Here is a 19,733-nt window from a genome sequence, read left to right as displayed (position 1 = left end):
ATAATATGTTAATGTTTCAATATATTAAAATATATATGTTAAATATATATATATATAATATAAATATATATGTTAAAATGTTAAAGCTTAATATGTTAATATGTTAAAAGTTTATTTCTGCTTTTGCATTTTTTGTTTCTCTACACTGGTCTTCTGACTGCATTTATGGTGTCACACTACATCCTCATTAATAAACTCACTGTCACTTCTCTCTAGTGTACAAAAGCTACTATGTCTTTACTTTGGAATTAAGTTTTTTTTCAGATACTTGTTTCAACATGTGACATTGTAGCATTCAGAATGTTAAGTATGTTCCTTTCTTCCTTTTTTTTTTTTTTTGGTGGTGGTTTTGCTTAATGCATTTGTTGTGATTCGAGAGTTGTCAAAACAGTCTGGTATTGCAGAATGTTGAATGCTTGCAGTTTCAATTGTTTTTTTTTCTGTGATAGTGAAGTAATCTGACTAACCATCACCTTTAAAAAAAAAAATAAAACATTTATGTAAAATTAGTTAATTAGTTGTGTGTTGTGAAAATATGACTTAGTGGTGTTCCTTAGGTTACATCTTTTTACTTCTTGTGAAAGATATAAGACTGCATAGGGGAAAAAAACAAAACAAAACAGGAAAGAATTTGAGAACATAAAACAGCAAGCTGAGCTGTTGACATATCCATGTTTTGATTTTTCTTTTAGGGAACAGATCTACAGAAGAGTGCAGATGCTGTTTTACAAGATTTGAGCTTAATAAACAAAACAAGAGATTTAGATGTTTCCACCTTAATCTGGTGCATTCCTGATCAGGGAACCTTGCCACCTTATAAAAAGTCCGTGGTTACACTGTGCTTTTGTCCAAAGTGAGTGAGTGTCCTAATTACAAATGTACTTGGGATGATGCATTCTTGGGTGTATTTCCAGACTGGGGGAGGAGAGTCTGGATAACAGCCTTGCAGAAAAGGATCTGGGGATTCTGTTGATGAGAAGTTGAGTAAGAGTCAGTCGTGTCCTGTGAAGCAAATGGGGCCAACTGTACTATGGGGTACTTTAGACCTCCTGTTAGCTGGGCAAGAGAAAGGATTGTCCCAGTCTGCTCTGTGCTGGTGAGCCCTCAGTATGTGCACAGTTTTGACTAGCATAGTATAAGAAAGGCATGAAACTATGAGATAGCATCAAAAGAGGGGCTTCAAAGATAGGGAAGGGTCTAGAGGGAAAGAGAGATGAAGAGCAGCTGAGACTCTTCGGTGTGTGCAGAGCACAGGAGCTGAGGAGAGGCCTGATGGCGTTTACAGCTCCTCACAGGGAGCGGAGGGGCAGCACTGAGCTCTGCTCTGTGTGACAGCGACAGGGCCCGAGGGAACGGCATGGAGCTGCGTCAGGGGAGGATTAGATTGGGTGTTAGGAGAAGGCTCTTCAAAAGATGATGGATGGACATTGGCACTGGCTGCTCAGGGCTGTAGGCATGATCCCCAGGGCTGGAGGTAAGAGTATTTGTACAGTGCACCCACACAGGTTTTGAATTTTAGGTGGTCCTGTGTAGAGCCAGGAGCTGGACTCAATAATCCTTTTGGGTCTCTTCCAACTTGGGATATCCTGATTGCCTGGTTCTATAAAGTTAAATCTGAAATAGTTATTTTGGAGATGTTTTGTAGTTCATAAAAGATGCCTTTGGACCAGGAATTGAGTAAGCTTCTTTTGAGATAAGAATAATCTTAGTAGATTTTGCAAAGGGAATGCACTATTGCTCCAATTAAATGTGTTGAAGATTGAGAAAGTTCTGTCAAAGAGGAAGAGTCAAATGTCTTTTTCAGGACATTAGACTTATTTCATAAAGTTATCATATATGTGCAGCAATATGAAAGAGTAGATATTTAATCACCAAGACACTGAAACATTCTGGGAGAGCTTTCTTTGTAATTAAAAAAATAGTAGGCATAGTGGAACATTTCTCCTTCAAACAAGGAAGACAAACAGGAAATGGAATGAGCACTTTCTCTTGCTGGAACTCTTATAAGTGGTTCATGTGCATGGAATCTTTAGAAAACTATTGTAGAAACATGTGAATGGTAAAGATATCTAATAACTAGCATCATAGGCATACAGATACTGCTCAGTTAAATTTGTTAACTTTCAATTTTTTACAGAAACTATAAAAATATTTTTTTCAATCGGTAATCAATAGCAAAGAAGCTGAAGTAGATGACAAAAATTATGCTTTTTTGGTTTGTTTGGTTTTTTTTTTTTGCTTTTTTTTTTTTTTTTTAATCTTGTAATTAAAGATTATGACTCTTACAGGAAATTTAAAGCTGCCTTTGTAGCAAGTGATTCACCACCAAAACAAGATTATATATTATTCCTGAGATTTGAGGCTGCTGGTAATAAAGATCTGCAGACCCCCAGTGACGGTACCACACCAAGTACAAGTATGTTATAGAACTGTACAGTCACTGTATATGGATGATAAAATTGTATATCTTGATTTTTTTTTTTTTTTAAATTTCTTCTACTACTACTTAACAGTGTTATGGGAAGCTTTTATGCCTTAGCACCAAAATCTGTTGTGAGTAGAAAGAGTTGAGTGTATTCATGCATGCCATGAATGAATCTGTTCGCAGTGAACAGCTAAAACTTGATGTAAAAATTTGGGAGGGAGGAGACAAACACCAACATCCATTTGTAAGTCAGTAGCACATGGGTTATACATTTAGCATTTTGAGGATGAAATGATATTCATTTGAATTTAATAAAAGAACAATTTATTTTCTAGCAGCCATTATCAATAAACATGTCTGTGTTCAAATCTTATAGAAAACTGCCTCATAAATCATAGAGTCTAGCAGTATTACTTTGATTTTACAACCATACAGCTATAGCGTGATGCTGGTATGCTAATACATTTATGTGGTAATGTATGGGTGGTGGTTGTTGTTGTTTATTTACTATTTTCTGTTTGTGTCCATTTCTAACACAGAGAATCGTCCTAATAGCACAGAATTGGCTGTGACAGGTTCTGCTCTTCCTGTCATGTTAACTTTAAATCGAGGACCTGTAATTAAGTTTATGGACTGTTTCCCGGGTGAACAAACACAAGTTTTGTGCACACTCAAAAATGAATCTGAGTCCCTTCCAGTAAAATTCAGTTTCCGCAAGACTGCTCATTTTAATATTTCTCCTGAAAAAGGAAAAATTAAAAAAAGTTCTACTAAGGTAATTATCTCTTTGTCATAGATTATATACATAAGCAGGTTATTTTACATGGATCAGTAGTGAAGTTTGTTTAAAGTAAAACAGAATAATTTAATTTCAGCAGCTATAATATTTAATATCAGCTAAATGCATATTTTTTTCTCCTTATATATTCTGTGATTCTATAGAATCATAGAATGGCCTGGGTTGAAAAGGACCACAAATAATCATCTGGTTTCAACCTCCTGCTATGTGCAGGGTCGCCATCCACTACACCAGGCTGCCCAAAGTCACCTCCAGCCTGGCCTTGAATGCCTCCAGGGATGGGGCATCCACAATCTTTTTTGGCAACCTGTTCCAGAGCGTCACCACCCTCTGCGTGGAAAAACTTCCTCCTAATACCTAACCTAAACCTCCCCTATCTCAGTTTAAGATCATTTCCCTCTTGTCCTATCATTATTCACCCTTGTAAACAGCCGTTCCCCCCTCCTGTTCATATGCTCCCTTTGAGTACTGGAAGGCTGCAATGAGGTCTTCCCGGAACCTTCTCTTCTCCAAACAATCCCAGTTCCTTCAATCTTTCCTCAAAGGAGAGGTGCTCCAGCCCTCTGATCATCTTAGTGGCCCTTCTCTGAACCTGCTCCAAGAGCTCCGCATCCTTCCTGTACTGGGGGCCCCAGACCTGGGTGCAGTACTTCTCTAGACAGCTGTGCCAGTGTCTCACCACCCTCTGGGTAAAGTGTTTCCTCCTAACATCTAATCTAGACTTCCTCTCTTTTAGTTTAAAGCCATTCTCCCTTTTCCTATCATAATCAGACCATGCAAAAAGTCGGTACCCCTCCTGTTTTAAAGTTCCCTTCCTGTTCTGAAAGGCCATGATAAGGTGGGCGTTTTACTATGTAAGTACAATTAATTTGTGGCCTCCTTCTGCACCTGCTTGAAGCAGAACATAGGATGGGGGTCTCATGAGATCAGAGTAGTGGGGAACAATCATCTCCTTCCTCTGCTGGCCACTCCTCTTTTTGATGCAGGATACTGTTGGCCTTCTAGGCTGCAAGCGTGCGTGCTAATGGGTCTTGTTGATCTTTTTGTCCTTCAGGACCCCCAAGTCCTTTGCAGGGCTGTTCTCATTGTGTTCTTCTCCCAGTCTGTTCATATATTTGGGATTGCCCTGACCTAAATATAATACCTTTTTGAGCCTCATTGGGTTCACATGGACTCACTTTTCAAGCCTCCAGGTCCCTCTGAATATCTTTCCTTCCTTCTGTTGTACAAACTACACCACTCAGCTTGGTGTCACCAACAAGCTTACTGAGGGTGGACATGATCCCACTGTCTAGTTTGTTGATAAAGATATTGAACAGCATTGGTCCCAAGATAGACCCATGAGGAAGCACCACTTTTGACTGGCCTCCGTCTGGATATAGAACCGTTGACAACAACCCTCTGACTATGAGCATCCAACCATTTCTTTATGGACCAAATAGTCCAGTCTTCAAATCCATACCTCTTCAATTTAGAGATAAAGATGTGCAGAATCGTATCAAAGGCCTTGCACAAGTCCAGGTAGATGACATCAGTTGCCTTTCCTTTGGCTACTGATGCTGTCACTCCATTGTAGGAGACCACCAGATTGGTCAGGCATGATCTGCTCTTGGTGAAACCATGATGGCTGCCTCGGATCATCTCATCTCACATGTACCTTAACATTTCTTCCAGGAGGATTTGCGCCCATGAACTTTCCAAGCACACCAGGATCACCAGCTTGTAGTTCCCTAGATCTTCTTTTCTCCCTTTCCTGAAAATGGGAATGCGTTTCCCTTTTTCTAGGCACCAGGGATTTCAGCTGACAGCCATGACTTTCCAAATATGATTGAGAATGGCTTGGCAGCTACATCATCTGTTTCAGGACCCTTGGCTTCATGTTGTTTGGTCCCGTAGACTTATACATGCTCCACCTCATGAGGTTGTCTCAGACTTGCTCTGCTTTTACAGGAGGAGGAATTTTGCTCCTCTGTCTCCTGCCTTGAGTTTCAGGAATATGACAGGTGTGAGAAGCCTGACTACCAGCAAAAGCTGAGGCAAATAAGTCTTTTTGAGTATCTCAGCTTTCTCTATATCTGTTGAAGTCAGTTTTCCCTTCTTATTTATTGCAGGAAGTATATTCTTCTTTGCCTTTCTTTTCTGGCCAATGTTTTTAAGTAAGCTCTTGTTATTTTTTACATCCCTCAACAAATTCGGTTCCATCTGTGCCTTGGCCTTCCTAATCCCATCTTTGCATGTCCAGACAGCATCACTGTATTTTTCCCAAGCCACCCATCCCTGCTTCCACTGCCTATCTCTTCCTTCTTTTCTCAGTTTGACCACCAGGTCCTTGCTCAGCCATGCCAGTTTTCTGTCTCCTCTGCTTGATTTCTAGTGCTGGAGGATGGAGAGCTCTTGTGCTCTCAGAAAGGTGCCCTTAAAAAGCTGCCAGCTCTGTTCCATTCCTGTGTCCCTAAGGACAGTTTCCTAGTGGATCACATCCAGTAGTTTCTTAACAGCCTCATGTTCAGTCTCCTGAAGTTCAGGGTCCTGATTCTGCTTTCTGCCAGGCTCGTGTTCCTTGAGATCACAAATTGAAGCAGGGTCTGGTCACTACAGCCCATGCTGCCTTCAATTTTAACCTCTTTAACAATCTTTTCTGAATTGTTGATCATCAGGTGCAGTAATGTTTCTTCTCTGGTTGGTTCATCCAATACCCCCGAACCAGGAAGTTATCCTCAACAGACTTCAGGAGTCTTCTGAACTTCTTGCCACTCACTGTGTTGTTTTCCCAGCAGATGTCCAGGTGATTAAACCTGCTCCCCTCCACCCAGAATAAGAGCCTGAAAGTTCCTCTGCCCCTCCTATCTTGCCTATCAATTTTAAAAAGCTTGTAGCCCTCAATCATAGCATTGTCGTTCTGATTTATCTCTCTGTGTTTCTATGGTAGCAATTAGGTCATAATTTTCTACCTGCACCGTGGTTTCTATCTCCTGCTTATTTCTCACGCTGCATGCATTGGTGTAGAGGCATTTTAGCTGGGCTATGGGCCACATTACTTTTCTGGAGGAGCTCCTCCAAAATCTTTTTGCTTACATTTTGCCTGGATTTAAGTTTTTAGCGTTTTACTGTCTTGAGAGGACTAAGCCTTTGCAGGATTATTTTCATTTCCTTCAGTTTATTGCAAGTACTTGGGTAACATAATATTTCTTTAATATAAAAAACTATGCTAAATTTAATTTGAATATGGAAGCAACTATAATTTAACAAACCTGTCATTTGGGACATGAAAAAATAGTTCATCTATCTCCGAAATGAACTAGCAGGATTTTGCTGGTTCTGTGGTGTAGCTGTATGTATGTGTGCATGTGTGTAATCATTGGCATACAGTGCTGAAGACGTCTTTATAGGTAAACAGAGAAAATAATGAATCTATTAAACAGAATTACATATTTAGTTTACATTTTTCCTTCGTAATGTCTCATAACCACTTTTCTTTTACAGGATTTGATATTTTCATTTTCTCCACATCAGATTGGAATATTTGAAGTGAAGCAGGTTATTGACATCATTGGTAGAGAACTAGAGAAAAATAATTTACAACGTTCAAAGACAAAATCTATTCACCAAATATATTTGAGCTTTATTGGTGTGTGCAAATCTAAACCAAAAGCTATTTTATTCAGAATTAATCCCGGTAAGTTCCTAAAATTATAGGTGATAAGTGATGAAATATTTTAAAAACTACATTTTTAAAGTTTTTTTTTTAATACTACTTTTTGTTTGTTTTTAAAAAATAATTTCTCTTTGGGAGTTGAGAGAATGTTCAGCTGGATAATATACACCCAGAAGAGTATAAAATAATGTAAGGGAAATTGCTTGTATTTTAACCAAAGTGCACTACTAAAGAATAACTTTTCATCATTTGCTAAATTAACTTTAATACATCATTTAATGAAGTATTCTGTTTTTTGTAGTGATGCTATTACACAGTGCTAATGTGTTTTAGTTTTCATCTGTGAGAGAGGTAAAGCACAGGACAAAGGACATTCCTTAGAATGAAGGAAGAACAAGGACAACAGGGCATTCCTTGTTGTCTGTATGTTACTACTGCTAGATGAATTTGCCAGCTTATAGAGCCTGCTAGCTTTCCTATATCCTGTGATTCTTCCCAATCTGCAAAGGTTATGATGGCATAAAAATCTTCCACAATATGTCCAGTAATTAGCTTATATGTGTATTACATTTTATTTGGTTGAGATTTCAAGTCCTTATAAAAAAAATGTGTTTATAATACCATATTTTTTAGTAGTTTTAGATTATGTATTTATATGTAGAATGGTCTGCATCGTAGAACAGCTTGAGTTGGGAGGGACCTTAATGACCATCTAGTTCCAGCTCCACTGCCACGAGCAGAGATATCTTCCTCTAGATCAGATTGCTCAAAGCTCCATCCAACTTTCCCTTGAATGTCTCCAGGGATGAAGCACCCACAGCTTACCTGGGCAACCTGTTCTATTCTCTTTCAACCGTTAGAGTGAAGAATTTCCTCCTAACATTTAATCTAAGTGTCTCTATTTATTTATTTATTTTTTACTTCTAAAACTGTTTCCCCTTTTCCTATCATTGTCTCCTTGTATAAGAAGTCTCTATCTTTTTTAAATACTGCAATGAAATTCGCTCAGAGCCTTCTTTTCTCCGGACTGAAAGGCCCCATCTCTCGGCCTTTCTTTGTAGGAGGGGTGATCTGGCCCTCTTCTGGACTTGCTCCAACAGGTCCATGTCTGTTTTATTCTGGGGACCCCAGAGCTCAATGCAGTGTTGTAGATGGGAGTAGTGGAAATACTAAATGATGGCTTGAAACAGTGATTGAGCACGTGGTGGGAAAGCAGGGCCAACCCAGGGAAGCTCAGGTGCATGCAGGATGCCTACAACATCCTTCTCTCCAAATTGGAAAGATATAGATTTGATGGGTGGTCTGTTCAATGGATGAAGAACTGGCTGCACTTCTGCAGATCCAGAAAGAGGTGGTCAATGGCTCAGTGTTTGGATGGAGATTGGTGATGAATGGCATCCCCCAGGATTCAGTGTTGGCACTGATACTCTTTAGTATCTTCATCAGTGATATTGATGGGGTCGAGTGTACCCTCAGCAAGTTTGCTTGGGACCTGACAGGCTTGAGCAGTGGGCCCAGGTGAACCTCATAAGGTTCAACAGATCTAAATGCAAGGTTTTGCCCCTGGATCAGGGCAACTCCCATTATCAGTAAAAGCTGGGGGATGAAAGGATTGAGCACAGCCCTGCTGAAAAAGACCTGGGGGTACTGGTAGATGGGATGCTGGACATGAGTCAGTGGTGTACCCTCGCAGCCCAGAAAACCAACCGGATCCTGGGCCGCATCCAAAGAAGCGTGGCCATCAGGTTGAGGGAGGTGATCTTGTTCCTCTACTCTGTGCTGGTAAGGCCTCACCTGGAGTACTGCATCCAAATGTGAGTCCTCAGGACAGGAGAAACATGAATCTGCTGGAGTGTGTCCAGAAAAGGGCCACAGAATGGAACGTCTCTCCTATGAGGACAGGCTGAGAAGACTGTGAGGTGACCTGATAGTGGCCTGTCAGTATCTAAAGAGGAGCTACAGTACAGAAGGGACTCTTTAGCAGGGTCTGTGGTGATAGAACAAGGGGAAATCTTTTCAAGCTCAGAGAGGGTATATTTAGGTTAGATGTAAGAAAAAAATCTTTTACAGTGAGAGCGGTGAGGCACTGAAACAGGTTGCCTAGAAATGTGGTTGATGCCCTATCCCTGGAGACTTTCAAGGTGAGGCTATATCAGTCCCGGGGCGATCTAATCTACCTGTATATATCCCTGTTCATTGAAAGGAGTTGGACTAGACAGCCTTCAGAGGTCTCTTCCAACTCTAAGGATTCTATCATTCTGCAACTTCCCCTTGGGTCTGCTCTCAATCTGTTCTGTAGTCAGCCTGTGTTTCTCTTTAGAATTACCCTGGACCAGGTGTAGGACCTTGCACTTGACCTTGTTGAACTTGTTGGAGGGACTGTTGAAGGCTCCAGATGGAAGCCTTTCTTTTCTGTCAATTGTACTGCTCAGCTTCGTGTCACTGGTAGATTTGCTCTGTTCCGCTGTTCATATTGCTAACAAAGATGTTAAATAGTGAAGCCATGTTGGCTGTCATCTCTTATTTTCTATGTGCATTAGCATAGTCTCCATGATCTTATGATCTTACTGGGCATAGAGCTGAGACTGACTGGCCTGTAGTTCCCCAGGTAGTGTTTCGTCTGTTCCAGGCAGCAGAGACTTCAGCCGACTGCTGCAACTTCTCAAGTATGATGAATAGTGGTTTAGCAACTTAGTGCAACAGTTTCCTTAGGATACTTGGATGTATCTCATTAGGTTCCATGAATTTGTATGCTTCCAAGTTTCTCAGGCTGTCTCCTGCAACTGATTCTTCATTCTCCCTGTCCCTGCCTTTGCCGTTTATTTGTTTTTTAGTAAATAGTAAATAGTAATAATCATCAGAGTTTAAGCTTACTGATATTTCTTTGTTACTCTTTCACATTCAAAGCCCCAAGTAACTGTCAGCTTTTCTAACTGTTGTTTTCTTCCATTCATTCTATCAGTCCTATTTTTTTTTTGTCCAACTTGAAGACTTATAAAGAGGTTAGGCTTTTAAGCTTTTTTGAAATATGGGAGCTAATTGAAGTTTCTCGTTCCTTTCTCCAAGTCTGTGTGGATGAGTTTTTGTTCTTGTCTGTGTATTTGGTGGAGTCAGGGAAGGTCTGAAATGAAGGTTCTTGAAAGTTATCTACCTGTGCAATAGAAGTGATTGTAATCAATAGTGCTCCAGCTGAACGCAGTACAAGCTGTTTGGTCTGTAATGTGTGTGTATGTATTTGACTATGGTGAAAGTAGTTGGCTCTTAGAATGGTCCTCTTGTCCAGTGAAAGATCAGTGGGATGGATGAACGCAATTGTTGGGCTTCTGAGTGGACTGTTATAAATTACTAAGTATTTTTCTTATGTAGTACTTTGAATTCTGATTCAAAATTATGAATATATGTAACATGTTTTATTTGAATTTTAAGGTATAACACCAGTGATTACCAATGCAACTGGACGGTTTGTAGCTGATGACATGAGACAGTGCACTGACATTGCACCTATGGCAATACTTAAGTCAACCAAAACACAAATTCATACTCATCAAATAAACAGGAATTGTAAGGGGGATGCACTTATAGCTTTTCCTAATGACCGCTCAACCAGCATTAGACCTAGTGAACGAAATAAAAAGTACAGGTAACAAATTAAGCAAAGGATAATATTTGAAAATAAACATATATATTACATAGTAGATTAAGATTGGTTACTTATATGACAGTTATTTTTTCAAACTATGTTCTTTAAAATTCATTGCAGTCTAGTGGACCTTGATTCTATTGCACAGACATTTATTGACTTGACTTTTTGTGTGTGAAACTATAAATGCAGCTATCACAGTTTCAATTATTCATTTTCGTAGCCTTTACGAGGTTAAATATTAATAATCAGCCATATGTTTGCAGTGAAATATATAAATATATGTATGTAGCAAAATCAATGTGTTTTAGTTCTAAAAGAGCCAGATTCATCTTATACAAATAATGAAACTAAAATTCTCTCTACATTTTTAGGACTATTTTTACGAAGACTGAGAGATATAATTATGTGGATCCAGAGTTTTCATATAGTGACTGTGAACTGCTGTTTAAGGAAGTACATAAGGAATACTATGCAGATTTCATTTCTAGTTTAAGGCAGCATCGCTTACAGAAAGGTGCCACCAGGTACAACTTTATTTAAAGGATAAATAAATATTTGGGGCTTTTATAAACTCTAGGAGGAGTTGGTTATAGATCATTGCAAAAACATCTTATTGATTATATTTGTTTCTTTTTTTATATGTAAGAAATATATGCATTTTTAATCAGCATGTGCAGCTCCTCTATAGTGACGTATTCAGTATGCGAGTTACAACTTAATTTGTGTAAAGTAGCAGGATCACTAGGATTGGCATCCTAGTCTTAATTTTCACAATTTTTATAAAGTGAGAATTTATTTGCTTGGTGTACTGCAGAACAAAACCTAGGAAAGCTAGACATGGCAGCACTGATGTTTTTAAATATGTTTAAGAAAAAAAATAAGAGGGGAGGAAAAAAAAAAATCTTATGAAGCCTCCCTTCTGAAGAAAAGTTATACCTTAAAGACTGGTAAGTCTGCAAAACCTGTTATTTAAAAATTAAGGGGCAGAAGGTTATTGTATATGCACAGAACAGTGTAAATTGGGATTACATTATGATTCAGACATGGTATGCCAGAGGTGAATGCATCTTTATTTTTTTTATGCGGACACAAAGGAACTGTTGTTGTGTAGTGCATGGGCTGTTTATGTGACTGTAAATTGTAAACTTATGTGACCATGGCATATTTAAGGTATTTCTTGAGGAGCAAGCGCAGAAATGAATATTTCAGTTTTCAGATGAATTTCACAGTTGTTATTGAACTTAGTTATAATTCTCCAAGTACTTGATATGAAGCATCTGCCTAAGATCTCTGAAAGTTTAAAATCTCTGGTTACAGGTGAAATAGATTGGAGTTTAACTTTGAGCAATAAAAATTACTTGCTCTGAAAACTAGGCTGTAAGTGGTCCAGTATATGCATATGGCATTTGCTGTCTTTTCAGTGTTTAACTGGACAACTTTATTGTTCTCTAAGGTTTACTTTTGACATGATATAATATGTATGTTCTTGTAGCCATAGTGTTTGTAACACATTTAGCAAAGCGATATCTGCAACCATGCAACAGTGTAGTCCTTGTCTAAACAATATAATGAGAGACTTTTCAGTACATTTGTTATATTTGAGATTCATTTTATAATGAAATATTCTCACTTAGTGTTTGCATGGGAACTGCTGAGTCACAGCCTGAACCTTTGATTGATCACCTGAGGCAAACACTGAGTCAGCCACAGGAGCACAGGTGAAGGCAATTCAGCTGTGCTGCCGGAAGGGGTGGAGCTTGGCTGCACCTCTCCTAGACCTATTTAAGAGCTGGCTACCAGTGGGGTAGGATCTCTTCTGGAGATCTGCTCTGCTGGAGTTTTGTAAGTGAGCCCAAGATAGGGGTAAGCTTTCTATTCTCTCTTTGTTGTCATTATCTTGGGCCCCTCACTGCAAGAAAGGTATTGAGGCCCTGGAACGTGTTCAAAGGAGGGCAACAAAGCTGGTGAGGGGTCTGGAACACAGGCCATATGAGGAGAGGCTGAAGGAGCTGGGCATGTTCAGCCTGGAGAAGAGGAGGCTCAGGGGAGACCTCATTGCTCTCTATAACTTCCTGAAGGGAGGTTGTAGTGAGCTGGGGGTCGGCCTCTTCTCTCGTGTCATTAGTGATAGGACCAGGGGGAATGGTCTCAAGCTACGGCAGGGGAGATTCAGGCTGGATGTGAGGAAGTATTACTTTTCAGAAAGGGTGGTCAGGCACTGGAACGGACTGCCCAGGGAGGTGGTGGAGTCACCGAGCCTGGGGGTGTTCAAGGAAAGGCTGGATGTTGTGTGGAGGGACATGGTTTAGTGGGAGTTATTGGGAATAGGTGAACGGTTGGACTGGGTGATCTTTTAGGTCTTTTCCAACCTTGGTGATTCTATGATTATCTGCTTTGCCAGACTCTCTTATTTTGTAATTATAACATCTTAATATTCATTGATTATACAGTGTTATTTGTTATTTTAAAAAAATAAATCTGAGGTACTTTAGTGAGTAGAACATAGAATGCTCAAACTTACAGGTTTCCATACAATTTTTTTCTCCCTTCTCTGTAGGAAGTTTTATATTTATAATAATTCTATGAGCATAGATTGTAGACCAGCTGGAGAGATTATGTCACCAAAGATCTCAGTCACAGATTTTCCCAAGGAGAAGCTACAGTTGAGAAAGCTTTCTTCGGATGAGAATTGTCTGTTAACTAGTCAAAAATTGGCAGCAAGTGCTTCAGTCAAGGAAGTAAGTTGAGTGCTTGAGTAGTTATATAAGCATAATGTATTTGCTATAATAAAAAAAACAAGAATTTTTATCCTGTTCTGAGAAGATGTTCTGTGTGTTTATCCCAGATTTCGAGTGGGCTTAATTCTGTGCCTTCTTCTACTCAAGAAAAGGATGATTGTAATCTAACTTTGACACCCAAACAGCTTCATCAAATACTAGTTGGTAATATTTTTATTCTTGTCACTAAATGCATACAGTTGTTATAAAAATGCTTATTTGTAGTAACACAAAGTGCTTGCACAGCTTTTCACCTTTAACAAAAAATAGCTTAGTTCAGTGGTAGCTTGATACCTACAGTAGTGTTTAACTAAAACTTTGTACCCAACAGACAATACAGAGATAGAATTAGGTTGGGCATGTGAAAGGTGAGCTTCCTTTAAAGGCCAGTCCTGCTATAGGCCATTATGGACAAATGAATGCAGCATAATATAAGGCCTGCTATTACGGCCAGTTAATGCACGGTATCTGGACCAGCAGTAGTATCGGCAAGGTTGCTTGGAGTCCTCAGAATGTTTCTTAAAGATAGCAGTGAACAGTAATACCTCAAAGTAAAACTTTTTCAGGATCATCCTTCAAAGTAATTCTAGTTGAATGCTCTGTGATGGGAAGCATGACACCTTCTAAAGTCTATGAGGGTCTCATCTATTAACAGCACTTCGTAGTAAAACAGGTCTGTTTTAAGGTCTGAGGGGCAGATGATATCATTTAGCTGTGAAGTGAAAAATTTCATTGCTTTTTGGGTTGTCTGTAGAATTTTCAATGAAGCCAGAACTTGACTATTGTAGTTGTATATACTGTATACCTGGGGTAAAGTAGAATAAATTAAATATATAAATACAAACAAATATTTGGGGTTTTGTAAAATATTTGGTTAATGCAAAGCGCTTGAAGTCTGCAGACCAGCATGATGAATGGTGATAGCAGTAAATACAGTAGAGATCACTTTGTCACCACCAGATTACGTGTACTGTAGAAAGCAAATTGTCACATCTCAAAAAGCAAATAAAAAAATTCAATTTTATTTTGAATTGTTGCTTGTCTAACAACTTAAATATCTGGTTAATTAAGGGAAAAATATACTTCCAAATCTTAAGTTAATTTGTTCTGCTACTGACTATTTCTGTAGTGGGGAAGACTAAATTGTTTCAATGAGAATGTTGATTTAATTTAATATTGAAGATTGCATTTCTAATATATTCTAGGTCCTTCTACTATGAACTTTGGTGATGTTTGTGTGCACTCTACAACTGTCAGAAAACTTCATATCATCAATAACTTGTTGGTTCATATATGGATACAAATTGAGATTGAAATTGATGAATTGGAGATATTGGGTCCGTTGTGTCAGGTGGTGCCTCCTCTTACAAAGACCTTTATTCCAGTAGAATTTGAGGCAAAATTTTGTGGAATGTTTAAAAAGTAAGGCTTCTTATATTTGTCTTGATTTATGTCTTAAGCTTTTATTAGTAGGAAAAAAAGCAGTGACTAGTTTACACTGGTGTAAGTATGATAAAATTATGAATGTACACTTGTGGTAATATCAGTAACTTATGCAGATTTATGTTGAAAAATTTTGCAAGTTTTATAGCCATAGTGCCACAGATTATCAGGAGAAAAGAGTTTAGAGTTTACTATTTCAGTTTATTTGTTGTGAGAATCTTTGTGAAAATACTTTGCTCCTTCTATCATAATCTTACCTTTTTGCATCTGTGCTTATATCATGCACTTCTTTCTGGCTAAATAAGTAGACAAACCATTTACTAGCTTTTTAGTATCAAGATGGGACTCTCAGATTACTAGTGCTTGTGAAAGAGCAGTATGAAGTTGGTAATTCATTGGGATGATCTTCACCAATCAGATGGTTTAAGTTGCACGCAGATCAATTATAGGTAACTTTTTCTTGTCAGTTTTAACGGTATTCATGCTCATTTGCTTCATAATTGTCTTCTTAATGATTATACTTCATATAAATTTTACTTTCACTACAACATAATAAATACAGAAAAACTATTCAGAAATGCATACAAATTTTTTTTATGCTACAGATCTTTCACTTACACAATAAACAAGAAGCATCCTGGGCATGTGCTGGTTATTGCAAACGTAGTGCCTGTTGAACTTCATCTGTCTGCAAGAGAATTGATTTTAAACCCAATTCCTGGCTACCTGGAAGAGACAGAATTTAGAACAACGGTCAGAGTATGCAATCCAGGAAACTGTTCTGCTGAGTTTACTTGGATACCTATAACTACACAAAAAGGAACTGCATTTTCTATACAGCCAACCAAAGGTATACTATGCAATTACAATGTGTATCTTGAATGTCAATAATCTGAAATAATACAAACATTCATCTGATGCTATGAACTCTGTTTTTATATTTGAGTCAGCAACAATATATTATCAGGTAGTATCAGATTGGGGTGTTGATACCAGAGCAGCTTTCCATATATAAACCCATTTCACCTTAAGTCCAGTTTGATGTTTCCATAGCCAACTAACAGGTCTTATGTCACCATGTTTCTGAGCTCAATTTGCTGATATCTAACAAGCAGAAGTTAATGTGTGAGTGACACAAGTATAATTAGGATTACTTTCTACTTGCAGTATAGATCAATGTTTATTAAAAAACATGAGATTTTTTTTCCTTTGAAAAGTATTGTTCTGTAGGAATAGGTTGGAGCTTTTTTGTTTTAAAACAAACAAAAATAACAAAAAAAATTTGAGTTGGCATTATTCAGTTCAAAAAAGACTTGGCTGGATGAGAAGCTTGGTGTGCTCTGATTCTTGAGAGGTAAGTTATTTTGAGTTTGTAGTCAACTGAAAGCAAGCAGAAGCATATGCTCCTTCCCATACATGGTATTTTACAAGGATTGTCCTTTTAATTGAGTAATTTCTGGCTAAAAACATACCGATGAAATTTGCATGTGAGGACTCTAAGGACTCTAGTAAAGTGAGATATTACACTTTACATATTACATCTTGAGAATTCAGATGCTAATTTTTAATTCATTGTACTGTTTGGCATCTTTGAAATGTTGGTTTTGTCTTCAGTAATAGAAGGTTGTTAATTTTAATGTCCTTGTGTTATTTGTAATTATGTAATTTAACTTGATAATTATAAATGTATATGATGTAGTGTGTAAATTCTTTATTTAGGCTTTGTGGAACCCTTTAGTGACCTGGAGTGTGAAGTTGTTTGGCATCCAGGATTCAACTCTGCAGAAGCAGGAGAATTCGCTTTGTGTGTGCATAAAGGAAACACAACTAACTTGAAATGTTTAGCAAAGGTAACGCTTCATACAGTGGGCTTAGAGAAGCAAATTTCTTTAATAACTAACTTCCTACATATAGCTCTATGGCTGTATATTAAAAATATTTCAATTTCATATATTCTATATGACACATTTACAAAAAGTATATTGCTCTGAAGAATTGATGACAAGACAAAGATGCTTTGTCTGTGTCTTGTCTGTGATAGTGTATTTTCCTTTAGCATCACAACTGAGTAGTCCTTATATCTTATGCTCTAACAGTTCTTGATTTACTTATACAAAGAAACAGAGGTTGAGAGGTGGTATAACAGTTCTTTATGTGTATGTTGTAGGGATACAAATGAAGGAGAAAGAAAATTTAAAAAAATATCATTCTTTGAATAGCTTCAGGATAGCAACTGTTGATTGGCTGATAAATAATTTTGTCAATCTCAAACTACTTTAAGGTGGAGCAGAATAAATTTACAGAAGGAATTGCATGAGAAAAGAATGGTGTTCCAGAAAAGAAATTCAGCTTAGTTGAATCATTTGATATGTAGTGTTACATGTGTCAGGAAGTATGAATTAGACTGATTTTACTTATTATAATTCTACTGACTGCTTGCTGTGTAGTATTTCCATTTTGAGTGCCAAGGAAACTTCCTTTTGATAGTTCTGCATCCTTTTTTTTCTTCTCTGAGTAGCTTCATATGGCAATTTCCAAGACTTCAAAAGAATATCTGAAACATGGCAGTTTCAGTTTAATGTTTAACGCAGTAAAACTGAATATTCTAAATCTCTGAAGTCCATTGTTCTGCTCCCACATCATCACACATCATTAAAAAATCAGGGAACTTGTGGTTTTAAATTTAATGAGAATATTTGTTTATTTATCTTAACTCAGAAATATATAAAGGCTTATATCTGATCACTTTTTATCTAGATAGATTCAATAGGTTGTGTAAATCTCATCACATACTCAACCTGTATTTTTCTGTTTGAGTAGTTATAACTTACACATTTCAACAGGTAAGTCAGCTTATTATTGAAAACAAAATTGGGCTGTTTATTTATACTTTATAACATGTGATTTAACTTGCTTATTTTCTTTTCATTATTTTGATAGTTTGGTCCTACAAAAGTTCGATTTATGGAACAATGGGTACCCTTCAGTCACTGTGCACTGGCTTTACCTACTTGTAAGACTGCTGTTCTTTGTAACATAGGATACAATCATGCCTACTTCCAAGTAAGATAGAAGTATTTTCAGCACGCTTAATTATTGATGTGGGGGGGAAGAGGGAGTTCATTTTTATCAGATTGTTGCAGTTTTTCATTCTCAGTTATTGGATGACCTCTATTTTATCTTAGTTTTTGAAGAAAAAAGATCATAGAAAGATAGATAAGCAGAGGGATTCTTCACTATCTGTTATACCAAATCCAACAAGGTGTTAATGATCTAGGAGATTCTGGAAGCTTTATGAAACCCAGAGGTGAAGGAAGAATCCCATACTCATGTACCTAATGAGGAGGGATTTAGTATGTGAGAATGAACAGGTTGAATGTTTGGCCCCAGCAAATGTGATTACTAGACTAACAGCTGAGAGGAGGGTTGACTGTGTTATGGTTTAGATAAGAGGTGAATGAAATGCTGGGGCAGGTAAAGGCATAAAACGTGAATTAGTAGGAAACCCAACCACATCTGTTCTTCTGATCACAGAATAATTTGCTATACTTATATAGTGACTGATATTGTTTTCAGGAAAATCCAAAGAACTGCTGCTCGTACTTCATTTTGGTACTATTTGATTAATTTGTTTTTATTTGTACCAATCATGTTTATTTGTTTATTGGATGTTATTCTTACGAGGTGAATCTTCATATAAAAGCTTTATGATAGATACAGGTATTGTTTTTAGCAGTGAATTATTATTATTATTATTTCAGTACTACTACTATCTCATGTTTGTGTTTGAAGGTTATTGATTCAAATCCATTGCCTGGAATGGTGATCACCCCTTTTGAAGGAGTGGTACCTGTGGGAGGCTGTGCTGATCTCAAAATCAGTTTCACTCCAAATGCAAAAATGAACTTTGATACAAGAGTGGAGGTATTCAAATCTGTATGCTTGTATGTTGATATGTATGTACATTTGAACATCTCTGAAGCTTTCCTCTGGTGTTCTAATCCTTGGAGGGGGAAGGGGGGAATTTCTCACAGTTTTTGATGGCTTGTAAGCTGGTCAGAGCAGTACTGAGACCAATAACAGAAGTATCTAAACAGCCTCTCACTTGAGCCGATTCATGTCAAGCTGTTGAAACTAACATTTCATTGTTTTCATAGAATCATTTGCACAGTTTAGTGTTTAATGGAGTTGCAGGACTGAAATATTCTTCATTTTTGACTACTTTTTTAATTACAGAATGAAGTTAATTTAGAGATGAATAACTAGTAAACTTGATCTGATAATAGGAGTGCAATAAACATCCAATCCTGGTTTGTCTTCTGCATGTCTGTTTCCTGAACTTGTCTATAGTTAGATGAGTAGGGGAAAGAAAAAAAAAATAAAAAAATTCTACTGTTGGGGTTGATCTTTGTTACCTTTTTTGACCTTAATCCTGGATTGTCCATCTTCTGTGGCTGCCTACATTATGCTCATTGAACCTAATGATCATTTTTTTCATTCCACTTCTAACAAACATTGCCCCAGACAATAGCATCTGTTTTGCAGCAGCGATTCCCTCAAGGATTTTGCCTACAGATATGCTGCGTGCTAGTCTTCATGTTTGCTGAATAGAACTAATCCATCCATTCAGCTTTATTCTGTTAGAGAATACCGCTCATTCTAGTGATACAACTTCCTGCCACGTTTGCTTTGTCTGCAGAAGACTAGCCGTTTTGGAGCTTTATTGATAGCAACAACTATCCAGATATGTCTTCTTTGTTTGTTTTGTTTTTACTTGTAGTTGTGGCTAATTTGATGAGACTTATGTTAAAATGACCTTGTCAACAATCACACTGTTCTTTGTTAACTTAGGTAGCAATTCGAAACTCAGGAGTACTAATGCTTAGGATCAGTGGATTTGTAGATACCCCTGAAATAAAGATTGATGTGGTAAGTATGAAGACATTCTAGCAATTGGTAAGACTTGTAGTGTTTTGCATTACCTTGATGTC

General features: G+C 37.6%; 1 protein-coding gene across 1 annotated transcript in view; it reads left to right on the top strand.

The window, feature by feature from the left end:
• The window catches only part of CFAP47 (cilia and flagella associated protein 47), a 252,315-nt gene that overhangs the window by 11,336 nt on the left and 221,246 nt on the right, over positions 1–19,733 (top strand). Inside the window, exons 7-20 of the mRNA XM_052674366.1 lie at positions 693–853; positions 2,289–2,410; positions 2,965–3,200; positions 6,708–6,900; positions 10,306–10,519; positions 10,894–11,046; positions 13,080–13,260; positions 13,368–13,464; positions 14,505–14,721; positions 15,348–15,592; positions 16,462–16,592; positions 17,683–17,805; positions 18,535–18,666; positions 19,594–19,671. Coding sequence (XP_052530326.1) covers positions 693–853; positions 2,289–2,410; positions 2,965–3,200; positions 6,708–6,900; positions 10,306–10,519; positions 10,894–11,046; positions 13,080–13,260; positions 13,368–13,464; positions 14,505–14,721; positions 15,348–15,592; positions 16,462–16,592; positions 17,683–17,805; positions 18,535–18,666; positions 19,594–19,671 — 2,283 coding nt within the window. The remainder of the gene's footprint in view (positions 1–692; positions 854–2,288; positions 2,411–2,964; positions 3,201–6,707; positions 6,901–10,305; positions 10,520–10,893; positions 11,047–13,079; positions 13,261–13,367; positions 13,465–14,504; positions 14,722–15,347; positions 15,593–16,461; positions 16,593–17,682; positions 17,806–18,534; positions 18,667–19,593; positions 19,672–19,733) is intronic.

Source organism: Tympanuchus pallidicinctus, unplaced genomic scaffold (genome assembly GCF_026119805.1).
Source record: "Tympanuchus pallidicinctus isolate F22 unplaced genomic scaffold, pur_lepc_1.0 scaffold14, whole genome shotgun sequence".
In the NCBI taxonomy this organism is placed as follows: Eukaryota; Metazoa; Chordata; class Aves; order Galliformes; family Phasianidae; genus Tympanuchus; species Tympanuchus pallidicinctus.
The sequence above is the reverse complement of the archived record's forward strand: the minus strand, read 5'-3'. Positions and strand labels throughout refer to the sequence as shown.